We start from the raw sequence: 19,470 nt of genomic DNA on the forward strand, positions 1-19,470 counted from the left end.
TGTTGTCAATTGTAAATTGTAAATTGTTGTTAAACGCTCTGATCACCTGTGATCGTTAGCTATCTAGCACGCTCTGATCACCTGTGATCGTTAGCTATCTAGCACGCTCTGATCACCTGTGATCGTTAGCTATCTAGCACGCTCTGATCACCTGTGATCGTTAGCTATCTAGCACGCTCTGATCACCTGTGATCGTTAGCTATCTAGCACGCTCTGATCACCTGTGATCGTTAGCTATCTAGCACGCTCTGATCACCTGTGATCGTTAGCTATCTAGCACGCTCTGATCACCTGTGATCGTTAGCTATCTAGCACGCTCTGATCACCTGTGATCGTTAGCTATCTAGCACACTCTGATCACCTGTGATCGTTAGCTATCTAGCACACTCTGATCACCTGTGATCGTTAGCTATCTAGCACGCTCTGATCACCTGTGATCATTAGCTATCTAGCACGCTCTGATCACCTGTGATCGTTAGCTATCTAGCACGCTCTGATCACCTGTGATCGTTAGCTATCTAGCACGCTCTGATCACCTGTGATCGTTAGCTATCTAGCACGCTCTGATCACCTGTGATCGTTAGCTATCTAGCACGCTCTGATCACCTGTGATCGTTAGCTATCTAGCACGCTCTGATCACCTGTGATCGTTAGCTATCTAGCATGCTCTGATCACCTGTGATCGTTAGCTATCTAGCATGCTCTGATCACCTGTGATAATTAGCTATCTAGCACGCTCTGATCACCTGTGATCGTTAGCTATCTAGCATGCTCTGATCACCTGTGATAATTAGCTATCTAGCACGCTCTGATCACCTGTGATCGTTAGCTATCTAGCATGCTCGGATCACCTGTGATAATTAGCTATCTAGCATGCTCTGATCACCTGTGATCGTTAGCTATCTAGCACGCTCTGATCACCTGTGATCGTTAGCTATCTAGCACGCTCTGATCACCTGTGATCGTTAGCTATCTAGCACGCTCTGATCACCTGTGATCGTTAGCTATCTAGCACGCTCTGATCACCTGTGATCGTTAGCTATCTAGCACGCTCTGATCACCTGTGATCGTTAGCTATCTAGCATGCTCTGATCACCTGTGACAATTATCTTACAGATGGGTTTTAAGGTGTACTGTAAATGTAATGTATTTTTTATTTTTTTATTTCACCTTTATTTAACCAGGTAGGCTAGTTGAGAACAAGTTCTCATTTGCAACTGCGACCTGGCCAAGATAAAGCATAGCAGTGTGAACAGACAACACAGAGTTACACATGGAGTAAACAATTAGCAAGTCAATAACACAGTAGAAAAAAAATGGGCAGTCTATATACAATGTGTGCAAAAGGCATGAGGAGGTAGGCGAATAATACAATTTTGCAGATTAACACTGGAGTGATAAATGATCAGATGGGCATGTACAGGTAGAGATATTGGTGTGCAAAAGAGCAGAAAAGTAAATAAATATAAACAGTATAAAAACAGTATGGGAATGAGGTAGGTGAAAAAGGGTGAGCTATTTACCTATAGACTATGTACAGCTGCAGCGATCGGTTAGCTGCTCGGATAGCTGATGTTTGAAGTTGGTGAGGGAGATAAAAGTCTCCAACTTCAGCGATTTTTGCAATTCGTTCCAGTCACAGGCAGCAGAGTACTGGAACGAAAGGCGGCCAAATGAGGTGTTGGCTTTAGGGATGATCAGTGAGATACACCTGCTGGAGCGCGTGCTACGGATGGGTGTTGCCATCGTGACCAGTGAACTGAGATAAGGCGGAGCTTTACCTAGCATGGACTCAGCATGGTATCTGGTTTTAAGGTTTACAGTAAATGTAATGTAATCTGGTGAGAATGTTTAGATATGAATTCTCATCTCTAATACTGACTGATTATGTTTGCTGTACTGCAATGCTTATAAATATACTGTCTCAGTCTCCTATCCTGCTGTACATTAATAAAATAATGATTCACAAAATGTTTAACTGATTCTGCCTTTAATCTCTTTATGCCATATGAAAGTATAAAAATGAATTAATTACAGAAAGTGGGAAGAAAATCAGAGGAGAACTTCCCTAATAACATGCCCCAACACCGACTACCCATAATCCACCTGATTGAGGCAACCAACCAGCTTGATGAACACATCTGACTAACTATAGCTGCAAGGGGAATTTTAGTTGCACTTCAACGTGTGCTTGAGTAGAGAGGAATTGAGTCATTACACAAGGGACTACATTGATGGAAACAAAAAGAAAACAAACAGTCCTCTGCAGTTTTCTTAAACTTTTTTTGCTAATTGGTAACTAAACTACCAGGTACAACTTATTTGAAAGGCTTTCAAAATATCACAAGGAATCAATGGTAAACAATATGGTAAGTTTGATTAATTTCAGTGATTATTAATACATGTAGGTAGTGTCTATTTAGCGTATTTAGGGTATTTGCTTTTCGAAAGTGGCAAAATTGATAATGAAACATGAGAAAATACATTACTTTTTAAAGGGGAAGTAGTGATATTTCACAATCGCTACATTCACAAATGCCATTTCTATCTAGGCAAACATATTGTAGATAACTAGTATGCGGAAATTAGTAGTATGTCCTCCATCACAAATCTATTGCTATTGAGCTATTGACCATAAAATGCAATGCTTGTAGGCCAGCCCTTGATCTTTACTCTCAGCTCCATTACATTACACATAAGAGTCCTTGGGTGAAGGCGTCTTCCGTGGTGGGGGGGTTGTTAAGAGCCCCGACGCTCAGTCTCACCATTAACACGGATGGCTTGCAGTACGTTTTTGGAAGCATAAGGACCTTATCTTTGCTATTTGTGAGAAATAACATCCCACATGGCCAAATATCCACGTTACAGCATGTGTTTACAGAAGACAGACGGAAGACAGAGGAACCACCTGTGCTAATTAGCTATCTAGCACTCTCTGATCACCTGTGATAATTAGCTATCTAGCACTCTCTGATCACCTGTGATAATTAGCTATCTAGCACGCTCTGATCACCTGTGATAATTAGCTATCTAGCACTCTCTGATCACCTGTGATAATTAGCTATCTAGCACGCTCTGATCACCTGTGATAATTAGCTATCTAGCACGCTCTGATCACCTGTGATAATTAGCTATCTAGCACGCTCTGATCACCTGTGATAATTAGCTATCTAGCACACTCTGATCACCTGTAATAATTAGCTATCTAGCACGTTCTGATCACCTGTGATAATTAGCTATCTAGCACGCTCTGATCACCTGTGATAATTAGCTATCTAGCACACTCTGATCACCTGTAATAATTAGCTATCTAGCACGTTCTGATCACCTATGATAATTAGCTATCTAGCACGCTCTGATCACCTGTGATAATTAGCTATCTAGCACACTCTGATCACCTGTGTTAATTAGCTATCTAGCACGCTCTCATCACCTGTGATAATTAGCTACCTAGCATGCTCTGATCACCTGTGATAATTAGCTATCTAGCATGCTCTGATCACCTGTGATAATTAGCTATCTAGCATGCTCTGGTCACCTGTGATAATTAGCTATCTAGCATGCTCTGGTCACCTGTGATAATTAGCTATCTAGCATGCTCTTATCACCTGTGATAATTAGCTATCTAGCACGCTCTGATCACCTGTGATAATTAGCTATCTAGCACGCTCTGATCACCTGTGATAATTAGCTATCTAGCACGCTCTGATCACCTGTGATAATTAGCTATCTAGCACACTCTGATCACCTGTAATAATTAGCTATCTAGCACGTTCTGATCACCTGTGATAATTAGCTATCTAGCACGCTCTGATCACCTGTGATAATTAGCTATCTAGCACACTCTGATCACCTGTAATAATTAGCTATCTAGCACGTTCTGATCACCTATGATAATTAGCTATCTAGCACGCTCTGATCACCTGTGATAATTAGCTATCTAGCACACTCTGATCACCTGTGTTAATTAGCTATCTAGCACGCTCTCATCACCTGTGATAATTAGCTACCTAGCATGCTCTGATCACCTGTGATAATTAGCTATCTAGCATGCTCTGATCACCTGTGATAATTAGCTATCTAGCATGCTCTGGTCACCTGTGATAATTAGCTATCTAGCATGCTCTGGTCACCTGTGATAATTAGCTATCTAGCATGCTCTTATCACCTGTGATAATTAGCTATCTAGCATGCTCTGATCACCTGTGATAATTAGCTATCTAGCACGCTCTGATCACCTGTGATAATTAGCTATCTAGCATGCTCTGATCACCTGTGATAATTAGCTATCTAGCATGCTCTGATCACCTGTGATAATTAGCTATCTAGCACACTCTGATCACCTGTGATAATTAGCTATCTAGCACGCTCTGATCACCTGTGATAATTAGCTATCTAGCATGCTCTGATCACCTGTGATAATTAGCAATCTAGTACGCTCTGATCACCTGTGATAATCAGCTATCTAGCATGCTCCAAATACCTATGGTAAAGTGCTATATAGCATGCTCTGAACACCTGTGATAATTAGCTATCTAGCATGCTCCAAATACCTATGGTAAAGTGCTATATAGCATGCTCTGAACACCTGTGTGTAACAGAAGATGGCCACCAGAAATATGTTGTCACTGAAAAATACTGTCGGCTGAAACTGTGATAAAACAGTCTACAGTAAGTGTGTATTATGCATTTGTGAAATTATGTTAATGTGATATGAAAGTAAAGGGTGTTATGTACAGTTGACGTCGGAAGTCTAAATACACTTAGGTTGGAATCATTAAAACTTGTCTTTCAACCACTTCACAAATTTCTTGTTAACAAACTATAGTGTTGGCAAGTCGGTTAGGACATCTACTTTCTGCATGACACAAGTCATTTTTCAAACAATTGTTTACAGACAGATTATTTCACTTATAATTCACTGTATCGCAATTCCAGTAGGTCAGAAGTTTACATACACAAAGTTGACTGTGCCTTTAAACAGCTTGGGAAATTCCAGAAAAGGATGTCATGGCTTTAGAAGCTTCTGATCTGCTAATTGACATAATGTGAGTCAATTGGAGGTGTACCTGTGGATTTATTTCGAGGCCTACCTTCAAACTGAGTGCCTCTTTGCTTGACGTCATGGGAAAATCAAAAGAAATCAGCCAAGACCTCAAAAAGAAATTGTAGACCTCCACAAGTCTGGTTCATCCTTGGGAGCAATTTCCAAATGCCAACAAAGTCTATATACAGTGAGTGCAAATAAGGTCAAATAAGGGAGTTAAGGCAATAAATAGGCCATGGTGGGGAAGTAATTACAATATGGCAATTAAACACTGGAATGGTAGGATGTGCAAAAGATGGATGTGCAAGTAGAGATACTGTGGGGCAAAAGGAGAAAAATAAATAAATACAGTGTGGGAATGAGGTAGATAGATGGGCTGTATACAGATGGGCTATGAACAAGTGCAGTGATCTGTGAGCTGCTCTGACTGACAGTTCTTAACGTTAGTGACAGAGATGGGAATCTCCAGCTTCAGTGATTTTTTTAGTTCGTTCCAGTCAGTGGCAGCAGAGAACTGGACGGAAAGACGACCAAAGGAGGAATTGGCTTTGGGGGAGACCAGGGCGATATACCTGCTGGGGTGCGTGCTACGAGTGGGTGCTGCTATGGTGACCAGCGAGCTGAGATAGGGCGGGGCTTTACCTAGCAGAGACTTGTAGATAACCTGTAGCCAGTGGGTTTGGCGACGAGTATGAAGCGAGGGCCAGCCAACGAGAGCGTACAAGTCGCAGTGTGATAGACTACAACCAGTTTGCTGAGTAGAGTGTTGGAGGCTATTTTATAGATGAAATCGCCGAAGTCAAGGATCGGTAGGATGGCAGCATGAGTGAAGGAAGCTTTGTTTGCGAAGTAGGAAGCCGATTCTAGATTTAATTTTTGATTGGAGATGCTTAATGTGAGTCTGGAAGGAGAGTTTACAGTCTAGCCAGACACCTAAGTATTTGTAGTTATCCACGTATTCTAAGTCAGAGCCATCCAGAGTAGTGATGTTGGATGGGCGGGCAGGTGTGGGCAATGATCGATTGAATAGCATGCATTTAGTTTTATTTGAATTTAAGAGCAGTTGGAGGCCACGGAAGGAGAGTTGTATGGCATTGAAGCTCGTCTTGAGGTTAGTTAACTTCTTCGATATAGGGGGCGCTCTTTTAATTTTGGGATAAAAAAACATCCTCGTTTTAAACAAGATATTTTGTCATGACAAGATGCTCGACTATGCATATAATTGACAGCTTTGGAAAGAAAACACTCTGACGTTTCCAAAACTGCAAATATATTATCTGTGAGTGCCACAGAACTGATGCTACAGGCGAAACCAAGATGACATTTCAAACAGGAAATGCCCCAGATTTTGAAGGCGCTGTGTTCCAATGTCTCCTTATATGGCTGTGAATGCGCCAGGACTGAGCTTACACTTTCTGTCGTTTCCCCAAGGTGTCTGCAGCATTGTGACGTATTTGTAGGCATATCATTGGAAGATTGACCATTTTACACTACATCTACCAGGTGCTCACTTGGTGTCCTCCGTCGCAATTATTGCGTAATCTCCAGCTGCATGTATTTTTCCATTTGCTTCCAAGAAGAAACCCAACTGCCACGAATGATTTATCATCGAATAGATATGTGAAAAACACCTTGAGAATTGATTCTAAACAACGTTTGCCATGTTTCTGTCGATATTATGGAGTTAATTTGGAAAAAAGTTTGGCGTTGTAATGACTGAATTTTCTGGGTTTTTTCTTAGCCAAACTTGATGAACAAAACGGAGCGATTTCTCCTACACAAATAATCTTTTTGGAAAAACTGAACATTTGCTATCTAACTGAGAGTCTCCTCATTGAAAACATCCAAAAGTTCTTCAAAGGTAAATTATTTTATTTGAATAGCTAGCATAGCATTAAGCCTAGCATTCAGCAGGCAACATTTTCACAAAAACAAGAAAAGCATTCAAATAAAATCATTTACCTTTGAAGAACTTTCTGTTCAGTTGTTCCAAAAAGTTTATTTGTGTAGGAGAAATCGCTCCGTTTTGTTCATCAAGTTTGGCTAAGAAAAAAAAAACGAAAATTCAGTCATTACAACGCCAAACTTTTTTCCAAATTAACTCCATAATATCGACAGAAACATGGCAAACGTTGTTTAGAATCAATTCTCAAGGTGTTTTTCACATATCTATTCGATGAGAAGTCATTCATGGCAGTTTGGTTTCTCCTCTGAAGCAAATGGTAAAATAGACGCAGCTGGAGATTACGCAATAATTGCAACGGAGGACACCAACTGGAGCACCTGGTAAATGTAGTCTCTTATGGTCAATCTTCCAATGATATGCCTACAAATACATCACAATGCTACAGACACCTTGGGGAAACGACAGAAAGTGTAGGCTCAGTCCTTGCGCATTCACAGCCATATAAGGAGACATTGGAACAAAGCGCCTTCAAAATTTGGGGCATTTCCTGTTTGAAATGTCATCTTGGTTTCGCCTGTAGCATCAGTTCTGTGGCACTCACAGATAATATCTTTGCAGATTTGGAAACTTCAGAGCGTTTTCTTTCCAAAGCTGTCGATTGTATGCATAGTCGAGCATCTTTTCGTGACAAAATATCTTGTTTAAAACGGGAATGTTTTTTTATCCATAAATTAAAAGAGCGCCCCCTATATCCAAGAAGTTAAGAAAGAGAGGGTCCAGATTGTCTAGCCCAGCTGATTTGTAGGGGTCCAGATTTTGCAGCTAAGTATGAACACCATGGGACCACGCAGCCGTCACACTGCTTGTAAACAACCGTTGGTGGAAGAAGGTGAGGACCAAGATGCAGCGTGGTAAGTGTTCATCATTATTTGAATCAACTGAACACTAAATGCAACAAGGAACAAAAGAAACAACCGAAACAGCTCCGTCAGGTGCAAAACACACTAATCAGAAAATAACTACCCACAAAACCCATGTGGGCAAGAGCTACCTAAGTATGGTTCTCAATCAGAGACAACGACAGACAGCTGTCCCTGATTGAGAACCATACCCGGCCAAAAACAAAGAAATACAAAAACATAGAAAAAAGAACATAGAACGCCCACCCTAGTCACACCCTGGCCTAACCAAAATAGAGAATAAAAAGCATCTCTATGGTCAGGGCGTGACACCGCTCAGGAAGGAGACTCGTTCTGTCTCCGAGAGATGAAAGTACTTTGGTGCGAAAAGTGCAAATCAATCCCAGAACAACAGCAAAGGACCTTGAGAAGATGCTGGGGGAAACAGGTACAAAAGTATCTATATCCACAGTAAAACGAGTCCTATATCGACATAACCTGAAAGGCTACTCAGCAAGAAAGAAGACATTCCAAAACTGCCATAAAAAAGACAGACTACAGTTTGCAACTGCACATAGTGACAAAGAAGGTACTTTTTGGAAAAATGTCCTCTGGTCCGATGAAACAATAATAGAACTGTTTGGCCCTAATGCCCATTGTTATGTTTGGAGGAAAAGGGGGAGGCTTGCAAGCCAAAGAAAACCATCCCAACCGTGAAACACGGGGGTGGCAGCATCTTGTTGTGGGGGTGCTTTGCTAAAGAAGGGACTGGTGCACTTCACAAAATAGATGGCATCATGAGTGGGGAAATTTTATGGATAAATTGAAGCAACATCTCAAGACATCAGTCAGGAAGTTAAAGCTTGGTTGCAAATGAGTCTTCCAAATGGACAATGACCCCAAGCATACTTCCAAAGTTGTGGCAAAATGGCTTAAAACTTCTTAGGGCTGCAATCCCGTTAACGGGATCGATATGACAACAGCCAGTGAAAGTGCAGGGCACCAAATTCAAAACAACAGAAATCTCATAATTAAAATTCCTCAAACATACATGTATATTCTACCATTTTAAAGGTAATCTTGTTGTTAATCCCACCACAGTGTCCCATTTCAAATAGGCTTTACAGCGAAAGCACCACAAACGATTATGTTAGGTGACCACAAACTCACAGAAAAACCCAGCCATTTTTCCAGCCACAGAGAGGAGTCACAAAAAGCACAAATAGAGATAAAATGAATCACTACCCTTTGATGATTTTCATCAGATGACACTCATAGGACTTCATGTTACACAATAAATGTATGTTTTGTTTGATAAAGTGCATGTTTATATAAAAACATCTCAGTATACATTGGCGCGTTACGTTCACTAGTTCCAAAAACATCCGGTGATATTGCAGAAAACCACATCATTTTACAGAAATACTCATTGTAAATGTTGATGAAAATACAATTCTTAGACATGGAAATATACCTCCCATTTAATGCAACCGCTGTGTCAGAATTCTTTTTAAATTTAAGGAAAAAGCAAACCATGCAATAATCTGAGACAGCGCTCAGACAAAATATATATCTATAGAAATCAGAAATCACATTATAAATATTCCCTTACCTTTGATGATCTTCATCAGAATGCACTCCCAGGAATCACAGTTCCACAATAAATGCTTGATTTGTTCGATAATGTCCATTATTTATGTCCAAGTAGCTACTTTTGTTAGCGCGTTTAGTACATAAATCCAAACACTCGTGCAGGTCCAGCCGAATGTCGGACGAAAACTTCAAAAAGTTTTATTACAGGTCAAAGAAACTTGTCAAACTTAGTATAGAATCAATCTTTAGGATGTTGTTATCCTAAATCTTTAATAACGTTCAAACCGGAGAATTCCTATTTTTGTAGGAAAGCCATGGAACGCAGGTCGCTATCATGTGAAATGCGCCTGACCAAGACCTGGCTCTCTGCCAAACCACTGACTCAAAGAGTTCCCATCCGGCTCCACAACACAGTAGATGCCTCATTCAAGTTTCTAAAGACTGTTGACGTCTTGTGGAAGCCCTAGGAAGTGCAACTTGATCCATATCCCACTGTGTATTCAATAGGGGCTGGGTTGAAAATCGATCAACCTCAGATTTCCCACTTCCTGTTTGGATTCCTTCTCAGGATTTTGCCTGCCATATGAGTTCTGTTATACTCACAGACATCATTCAAACAGTTTTCTATCCAATACTAATAATAATATGCACATATTAGCAACTGGGACTGAGGAGCAGGCCGTTTCCTCTGGGCAGCTCTGGGCACCTTTCATCCAAGCTACTCAATACTGCCCCTGCAGCCATAAGACGTTTTTAAGGACAACAAAGTCCAGGTATTGGAGTGGCCATCACAAAGCCCTGACCTCAATCCAATAGAACATTTGTGGGCAGAACTGAAAAAGTGTGTGCGAGCAAGGTGGCCAACAAACCTGACTTGGTTACACCAGCTCTGTCAGGAGGAATGGGCCAAATTTCACCCAAATTATTGTGGGAAGCTTGTAGAAGGCTACCAGAAACGTTTGACCCAAGTTTTTTTTAATTATAGGCTATGCTTTCAAATACTAACTGAGTGTATGTAAACTTCTGACCCAATGGGAATGTGAAATAAAAGCTGAAATAAATCATTCTCTCTACTATTATTCTGACATTTCACATTCTTAAAATAAAGTGGTGATCCTAACTGACCTACGACAGGGATTTTTTACTAGGGTTAAATGTCAGGAATTGTTAAAAAACGGAGTTTAAATGTATTTGGCTAAGGTGTATGTAAACTTCTGACTTCAGCTGTATCTAGAACTGTATTGCAATTGATAATTGATTCACTTTTAGATGGAGTATATGGCTGTTTTTTCGACTAGAGCCAGTCTACCTCTGAAAATATAATACCTTATAAGGTCCTTGGATTTCAAGGAGTAATGGTATGCTCCTCAAGAGTACATCTTGGGCTACTTGTTGGTCTACTCCACACAGAGGAGGCTGGCAGACATTCCATTTATTCCATTTCAGCCATTAATATGAGCCCATCCTCCTATAGCTCCTCCAACCAGCCTCCTCTGACTCCACGTTAGTTAGACATCTCATCATGAATCATTAGTCTTTCATTAATCTGTCATTATATTTCCATCCTCACACTTTTGTACTTTATATTTCCAGGCTGCTACCACCTGCTGGTTACAGTTGGCATCATTGTTCCTGTGTCACTTCCTGGTCATAAATACCTCATGTACCTTATGGATGCCATGGCAGTTTCCATGTGACATTAAGGTGGTCAATACTACTAAAACCACAGATGACATCATCTTCAATTGTGAGGAGCGTCGACTGAGAAAGGTACCTGATGGCATCACCAGGAATGTGACTGTGCTGGACCTATCAGAAAACAACATCCAGAATGTATCTCATGAATCATTTTCTAACCTGGAGAACCTGACCATTCTCAATCTCAACTGGGTCAACAAAAACCATATAAGTCACATTGCCGAAGGTGCCTTCCAAAATCTGACAAACCTGCAGGACCTAAGGCTTAATGGAAATGGCCTAATTGAAATTCCACAAAACCTCCCACTCAGCCTGGAAATACTCATGCTGGACAATAACAAAATAAATTTCTTGAATATGAGCTACCTCTCTGGTATAACACATGTGAAGGAGCTCTTCTTATCCAAAAACTGCTACTACTGGAATCCTTGTGAGAATAATTTTACTATAAGAAACGGCACATTCTCAGAATTGATTAACTTAGAAGTTTTGACATTGGCCTTTAATAATTTAACTCAAGTTCCAAAAGAACTTCCCAGCTCTTTAAAAATATTATGGCTTGAATCTAACAAGATACAGTATATTGATAAGGATGATTTCTATGGACTAACCCATCTAAAAACCCTTGAATTACAGGGAAACTGTCCACGATGCTCCAATGCTCCATTTCCGTGTGTCCCCTGTCCCAATATTTTCCTAGTTATTCATCCTCATGCATTTCATGGCCTTACAGAGTTACAGACACTGCACCTAGCAGGGAACTCACTCAGTTTCATCAAGAACTCCTGGTTTGAGAGTTTAAACAATCTTAAACAACTGTTCCTCTCTTATAATTTCTTGTCTAAGGCTATGACTGAAGGAACATTTTTTAGCTATCTACCAAAGCTAGAAGTTATGGATTTTTCATTCAATTATGATTTGTTAGCCTACCCTGACACCCTACTGCTTTCAAGACAGTTTTCTAAATTATTGTCACTTAGAACATTACATATAGCAGGTTATGTTTTTAAAGAAATCCAGTCAGATACTCTCAGCCCTCTCCATCATCTAAAGAATCTGTCAGCGTTAAACATGGGAATTAATTTCATTGTTCGCTCTAATTCTACCATATTCAGAAAATTCTCACACTTGAAACTAATATACCTCGCAGAAAATAGGCTGTATCCAGTTTCAGTGAGCGATTCACCAGGCCGTGTCTTAGGAAGCAATTCAAAGTCGGAGCTGCACAAGTCACCTCTCACTAGTCACTATTCACATTCAATGGATTTTTCCTTTGAGTTAAAACACGGCCTTGTGAAGCAAGAGTGCTTTGACTCTGGTCGAGTGCTGGTCCTTAGTTCAAATAATATCTTCTTTATTTCTCCAAAGCAATTTGAGGGCTATGGTGACATTGCATGTCTGAACCTATCAAGAAATGGATTTTCTGCAGCACTGAATGGGACAGAGTTCACAACGTTACCAGCCCTAACATATCTGGACCTGTCCTTTAACAAGATTGACCTGGCCTATAACAATGCATTTAAGGAATTACACAAACTACAAGTTTTAGACCTAAGCTACAACAGCCACTATTTTGAAGTGTCAGGTGTGACACATAATTTAAATTTCTTGACAAATCTACCGGCTTTGAAGGTATTGAATATGTCAAACAATAACATTTTTACATTAACAACTAAGCAGATGACAAGCGCATCTTTGAAAGAGCTTCAATTTCGACACAATTTGTTGGCCACATTATGGAAAGAGAGGGACGGCTCATACAACAGACTTTTTAAAAACCTGGTGAATTTAACCTATCTGGATATATCCTTCAACGGCCTTGAGAAGATTCCATCAACAGTCTATGAAAACTTACCGTATACCCTTCAGAAACTATGCATTAGTCATAATTTACTCACCCATTTTGATTGGGATAAACTGGCTAGTTTCCAACAACTGAATATTCTGGATCTAAGCTATAATTCTTTATATCACATGTCAGCAAATCTCTCAAACTTCACAAATGCACTTCAGATGCTTGACTTGAGCTACAATCAGATTGCTCAACTCTCTGATGGATTTCTTAAGGGTGCTCACAACCTTCAATTACTTGACCTCAGCCACAACCAACTGACTATCGTCAACGAGACCACCTTCCTATCGGGCCCTGAAAACTACATGAAAACCTTGTCCTTGCAAGGTAATCCATTCCAGTGTACCTGTGACTTATTCGACTTCATCCTATGGATTAAAGATAACAAAGACTTAGAGATCCCCGGACTGGCCACTGAGTTGATCTGCAACATGCCAGCCGAAACGAGAGGCCAACCAGTGATACTGTTTGACATTGAAGAATGCGTCAATGACATCAATGCCTTCCTGATTTACTCCCTCTCTGCTTCCTTGATCATGCTCACCATGGTCATCACCATGGCAGCTCATATGTTTTATTGGGATGCTTCCTATATTCTATACTACCTGAGGGCGAAGCTAAAGGGCTACCATTCCTTTGGGTCCGCAACAACAAACAATCTCTATGATGCCTTTGTTACCTACGACACCAGAGACCCGTGGGTGTCAGACTGGGTGCTGAACCACCTGCGGGTGCAGCTGGAGGAGAGGCAGGAGAGACACCTGCCTCTCTGTCTGGAGGAGAGAGACTGGGTCCCAGGGGTCCCCCTGATAGACAACCTCACCCACAGCATCCGACAGAGCCGCAAGACCGTTTTTGTCCTGACCGAGGCATATGTCAAGACCGGGACCTTCAGGATGGCTGTGTACCTGGCCCACCAGAGGCTGCTGGATGAAAACATAGACGTGATCGTGCTGGTTCTCCTGGAACCTGTACTGCAGCATTCTCATTTCCTCCGTCTGCGGCGGCGTCTGTGTGGGAAGAGTGTTCTGGAATGGACCCGGACTGCAGCCGCAGAGCCCTGGTTCTGGCAGTGCCTGAGGAACGCTGTCAGGTTAGACAACCAGGTGATGTACAACCAGATGTACTCCAGGTACTTCACCAATAAGTAGAGCACAGGTCAGACCAGAGACTCAAGAGGGACCAGGTAGCTTTCTCACACAAATAGACTGAGCAGTTAAACACAACAACTGCAATCCCTTTTTACAATGTATTTTTATATCCCTTTATGATTGGATGATTCTGTACATCTGAAATCAACAATATGTAAATAAATGTTCTATTCATTGCTTTAATGCCAAACAGGGGGGAGGGTATTGGGTTGTGGTGTCAGCCGGTCAGTGGCACTAATGGTATGTGACAATAGAGACATCATTTTCAAAAATTGTGACAATAAAGACAACATTTTCAGAAATTGTTATGAATCATTATTTTATTATATGAATTATCATTTCAAAAGATCACAAATTCAAAACATTGTATCGGGAATCTCTTTTAACTACGCAGACAGTCACAGCACCAGTGTGCCTTACGATCATGGAAAATGTATTATCTAAAATGTAGTCAACGACGTAGGGATCAACTAGTAGTCTTACTATGTTTCTGATGCAAACCAATGAAGTCAGGGTTACCATCTGATGTAATACTGTGTTAATCCACGGGATGTCATTATTGACACAATCACGAAGAGTTACCGGTTTACACTGGACTGGTTTTCGGTTGGCAGCAATGCTCTGAAATGGTGCCCTAAATCAAATGAGATAAACATTCGTTGTCCAATACGATAAACAAATAAAACCACAACTATTATTTGTGCTCTCTCTCTCGCTTGTAAAGATGACGTAATATATATTTTCACTAACCAAGTGGTGCAAGAGAGTGAAGGGACGTGACGTCATGCTGCAAATTAGCATATTGCGGAGTATAATAGACTTTGATTGACCAAGCCCGCCTTCACTTGTGTTCGGCGCCATCTGGATTGAAACTCATTTGTATCCAATACACCTACGGTGAGTGCGCAAACAAATTATTTATTGTCGCAGGGCCTACATAGCATGTTTAACCAACTAGGTTAACTTCACAGCCATGTATGTAGTATGTTCAGTCGTGTAGGCTATAAATGGTCCAACCGCTGCAACAGCCTTAAGCATAAATGCTTAATCAATTGATATATTGCTCAATGTATTTATTTATACATGTTGAAGTCCTATTCAATAGTGTAATTCAATAGTGTAATTAATTGTATGTTCTATCACTTGAAGTTGGTACCCTACCTAGTAAGAGTGTTTTTGTCTTGAGTGAAACGTATCAATAGTGTGGATGTTCTAACGTAGGCTACAATGTTGCCTACAAATATTATCATGTCTTGATTTAGGATGTGCTACAATGTCAATATGACAAAGCAAATGTGCAAATGCTGACCATTGATGGTCGATGCCACTAGTTAGCCTCAGCCTGTTTTGCGATGCTGCCAAGCAAGGGCGTTGGTTGTTAGTCTACTTCGCCTGCAGATAGCTCTCACAGAATTGCACAATGCTGTTCTCCAGATTTGTCGCCAGTCATGAGAACACGTGCTCGTAGAATAAATTGCATAAAATAATGCAATTTTACGTTGCTTTTGTAAATCTAGGAAAGTAATGGACTAGGTTGTATGTACTCTAATTTAGATGTGGTCTGCTTGCCCTGCCAGGGAGAATGAAAGCATTTAATCTTACCACCACCCCCCAACACATGTGCTGTAGGGGATTGTGCTCTTTGTCTGCATTTTGGGGTTGAATGTATGGGCCTACTAAGAGTAACTATTGATGGAAGCTGTGCTAAATTGTGTGCAAGGCCCATATGGTTTCATAGACCAGGTTTTGCTCATAATTGCCAATCTGGAATAAATTCTTGCTTTCTCTTTTACATTGAAACCTAAATGTCTAATTGTTCAGTTTCATCTGCTGTTTGACCAGATCCTCTGCAAAGATGTCTGACAAGCCAGATCTTGCGGAAGTCTCCAACTTTGACAAGACCAAGTTGAAGAAGACCGAAACGCAGGAGAAAAACCCCTTGCCCACCAAAGAAAGTATGTTCGCTTTATTCTACGTCAAATGCTGATTATCCTTTGAAATTGATGTTTTACTGTTAAGTTGAGACACTGAGCAAACATTAAGAACTAACCTGTTATCACCTTCCTTTCAGCTATTGAACAGGAGAAGCAAGCAACAGCATGAAGCCCAAGCTTCCACTATGCACTGTACATTCCACGAGCATTGCCTTTATTTTCATCTCCTTTTAGCTGTATAACTGTAATCAACACCTAAGTTGCATTGTAATTGGACAAAAGCAGAAGCCTGTACAGCCTCCACCCTAGAACAACCCCTCCCTCCCTTTTACATAAAGTCTGAAAGGAAACAACTACTGACTGGCAGTCTGACTAGGAGGATGTGTTGCTCGCCCCGCGGGACTCACTTCAGCGCTCTGTCACCTGTCCCTGCATCCAGCCACTTGTGGTTGTGATGGATCAGCCCAACCAGGGACTCACACTTTTGACAGTCAGTTTAGTTCAGCTTCTGGCCACCTGTGAATTGCATTCAAATCAAGCAGTGTTTTTGTTACTTGTTCAATTGTTTTGTATAAGTTCAATTCTTGGAATGCACAAGTTTGTTTTGATATGCAAATTAAAAAGAAATGTAACTGTTTGGTATTGTAATTTTCATTTTGAATATACTTGCATTTTGTCTCAAGTGTCACATTGTACACCTTGTTGTTCATTACAACTCAAAGTGTCTACCAAATTTTGGCTATCCTTTTAGACTACTGGAATTGCATTCTATACCGCTGAACGACAATGCAGTCACTGTTAATCAGAATCCAAGTGATGTGTTTCAAACTGCTGGAGTGTGGTGGCAGTTTAGTCATTTAGAATGCTTCTCCAGAGCAATTTCCTGTTAGTCTTAAACTGGCTCGGTGAGGCAACCCTATTTCTGCTAAGTGCAAAGGTGCTGCTAGAGTTTTTTTTTTTATGCCGGTGATGTGGCTTCACTGACGCACTAGTGGGCTTTGGTGCACTAAGTGGATGAGCCCTTGGCACAGTGCACACAACTGACCTAGAAAAGCACCATTGGCACACATCACAACTGGCTTAATGGCCTGCCTGCCCCAGCAAAACAATAAACCCTTGGTCTGGACTTGTGGTAGGAAAGCCACATTCTTAAAGGACTTATTACTTTAGTTGTGCTGGACTTGGGACATATTACAATTGCCAAAATGGCTGTTCCCACAATAGTAATTGCATAGCTGCAGTTGTACTGGATGTTCTTGAGGGGGGGGCATATTGCAATGATGTACTGTCTGAATACAACAATCCCTTATCATCCAACAGGCAATCAGCATTTTGGCAATATGTTCTCACAATTTCAAAAGATTAGCCACCAATGGGGAGGGCTTGTATTCTTCAACACAGGTTTTACTAGTCATTAAACTCGTCCCCATCCATAATTTGATACAGCTATCAGCAGGTGTATAGTTGGGTTAAGTGGATTGCTGTTAAACTGGTTAGTCTCAATGACAATCCCACTGAAAGCGGCTGAGATCTCCAGAGTGTTTTTGATTTCCCCATTTTTCCTGGACACCATGGTCTCGTACCAGATTAATTTGGTCAGGTGCTTTTGCTGCGTTCAGAACTGGGAACTCTGACATTCTACTTCCGTCCGTTCAAGAGAACTGGGGACTCCTGGGGTGGAAGCACGCTCTGACTGCCAAATCTTTTGAATGGTCACCCAAGTCACAAACTTCGGCATCATTCTAGAGCTCTGACCTGAAGATCACTGATGTCACAATTTCACCCCCCCCCCCCTGCCTCTTGAAGGCACTTTGGGGCAACAACCACCCAAGCCACTGCCTATTCACCCCGCTATCATCCAGAAGCTAAGGTCAGTACAGGTGCATTAAAGCAGGGACCGAGAGACAGAACAGCTTCTATCTCAAGGCCATCAGACTGTTAAACAGCCATTAACATTGAGTGCCGCCTAAAATACTGGCTTAAATAAATCTCTAGCCACTTTAATAACGAAAAATGATCACTAGTCACTTTAACTACAATGCCAAGTTATGTTTACATACCCTACATAACTCATATATGTATATACTGTACTCTATACCATCTACTGCATCTTGCCTATGCTGTCCGGCCATCGCTCATCCACATATCAATATGTACATATTCTTATTCATTCCTTTACACGTGTGTGTGTATAAGGTAGTTGTGAAATTGTTTGATTACTTGTTAGATATTTCTCCATGGTCGGGACTAAAATCACAAGGATTTCGCTACACTTGCATTAACAGCTTCTAACCATGTGTATGTGACCATTAACATCTAAACATGTGACCATTAACATCTGATAACCATGTGTATGTGACCATTAACATCTAACCATGTGACCATTAACATCTGCTAACCGTGTGTATGTGACCATTAACATCTTATAACCATGTGTATGTGACCATTAACATCTAACCATGTGACCATTAACATCTGCTAACCGTGTGTATGTGACCATTAACATCTAACCATGTGACCATTAACATCTGCTAACCATGTGTATGTGACCATTAACATCTTATAACCATGTGTATGTGACCATTAACATCTGCTAACCATGTGACCATTAACATCTTCTAACCATGTGTATGTGACCATTAACATCTACTAACCCTGTGACCATTAACATCTGCTAACCATGTGACCGATAACATCTGCTAACTGTGTGTATGTGACCATTAACATCAGCTAACCATGTGTATGTGACCATTAACATCAGCTAACCATGTGTATGTGACCATTAACATCAGCTAACCATGGGTATGTGTCCATTAACATCAGCTAACCATGTGTATGTGACCATTAACATCGGCTAACCATGTGTATGTGACCATTAACATCTGCTAACCATGTGTATGTGACCAATACAATTGGATTTGATTTGATGACAACTCCCAATGAGAAATGAAACGTACTGTAGAAACGTAATCATGCACAACATAGGCTGTGTTTACACAGGCAGCCTAATTCTGATCTTTTGCCCAAAGATTTTGCCCATATGATTAGTGAAAAGACCAGTTAGTGGCTAAAGATATGAATTTGTCTGCCTGTGTAATGTGGGAATTTTGACTCATCAACTCGGGCAGATTACAGCCTCTGCTAATGATGCCCCAAAGACAGTGTCTGTCTCCCCTCATCATGCTGTAATGATGTCCCCAAAGACAGTGTCTGTCTCCCCTCATCAAGCTGTAACTATGTCCCCAAATACACTGTCCTCCCTCATCAACTTGTAATCATGTCAAATCAAATGTATTTATATCGCCCTTCGTACATCAACTGATATCTCAAAGTGCTGTACAGAAACTCAGCCTAAAACCCCAAACAGCAAGCAATGCAGGTGTAGAAGCA

At 40.9% G+C, this 19,470-nt stretch overlaps 2 protein-coding genes and 1 long non-coding RNA gene across 4 annotated transcripts; 2 read left to right on the plus strand and 1 right to left on the minus strand.

The window, feature by feature from the left end:
* Positions 1 to 194: 194 nt before the first annotated feature.
* Positions 195 to 1,607, minus strand: LOC127914970 (uncharacterized). Of its 2 annotated transcripts, none has more exons than XR_008089636.1 (3): positions 887 to 1,607; positions 467 to 606; positions 195 to 326 (listed from the first exon to the last, which is right to left on the minus strand). It is a non-coding gene; the product is annotated as an uncharacterized LOC127914970 (long non-coding RNA). The 2 variants fall into 2 exon arrangements; XR_008089635.1 differs by having other exon boundaries at positions 467 to 641.
* A 561-nt stretch (positions 1,608 to 2,168) lies between these two features.
* LOC127914971 (toll-like receptor 8) lies at positions 2,169 to 14,740 on the plus strand. Its single transcript, XM_052492935.1, has 2 exons — positions 2,169 to 2,369; positions 11,039 to 14,740. Exons 1-2 carry the CDS (start codon positions 2,355 to 2,357, stop codon positions 14,144 to 14,146), a joined length of 3,123 nt encoding a protein of 1,040 aa, XP_052348895.1. The 5' UTR covers positions 2,169 to 2,354; the 3' UTR covers positions 14,147 to 14,740.
* A 168-nt stretch (positions 14,741 to 14,908) lies between these two features.
* Positions 14,909 to 16,717, plus strand: tmsb4x (thymosin beta 4 X-linked). The gene is made up of 3 exons (XM_035749307.2): positions 14,909 to 15,043; positions 15,989 to 16,101; positions 16,218 to 16,717. Exons 2-3 carry the CDS (start codon positions 16,002 to 16,004, stop codon positions 16,247 to 16,249), a joined length of 132 nt encoding a protein of 43 aa, XP_035605200.1. The 5' UTR covers positions 14,909 to 15,043; positions 15,989 to 16,001; the 3' UTR covers positions 16,250 to 16,717.
* The last annotated feature ends 2,753 nt before the right edge of the window (positions 16,718 to 19,470 follow it).

This window comes from Oncorhynchus keta, chromosome 34 (genome assembly GCF_023373465.1).
Source record: "Oncorhynchus keta strain PuntledgeMale-10-30-2019 chromosome 34, Oket_V2, whole genome shotgun sequence".
NCBI lineage: Eukaryota > Metazoa > Chordata > Actinopteri > Salmoniformes > Salmonidae > Oncorhynchus > Oncorhynchus keta.

Coding starts and splice junctions, on each gene's coding strand:
- tmsb4x (XM_035749307.2), top strand. CDS start 16,002: ATGTCTGACAAGCCAGATCTTGCGGAAGTCTCCAACTTTGACAAGACC. Junction 16,102..16,217: donor CCCCTTGCCCACCAAAGAAA/GTATGTTCGCTT, acceptor CCTTCCTTTCAG/CTATTGAACAGGAGAAGCAA.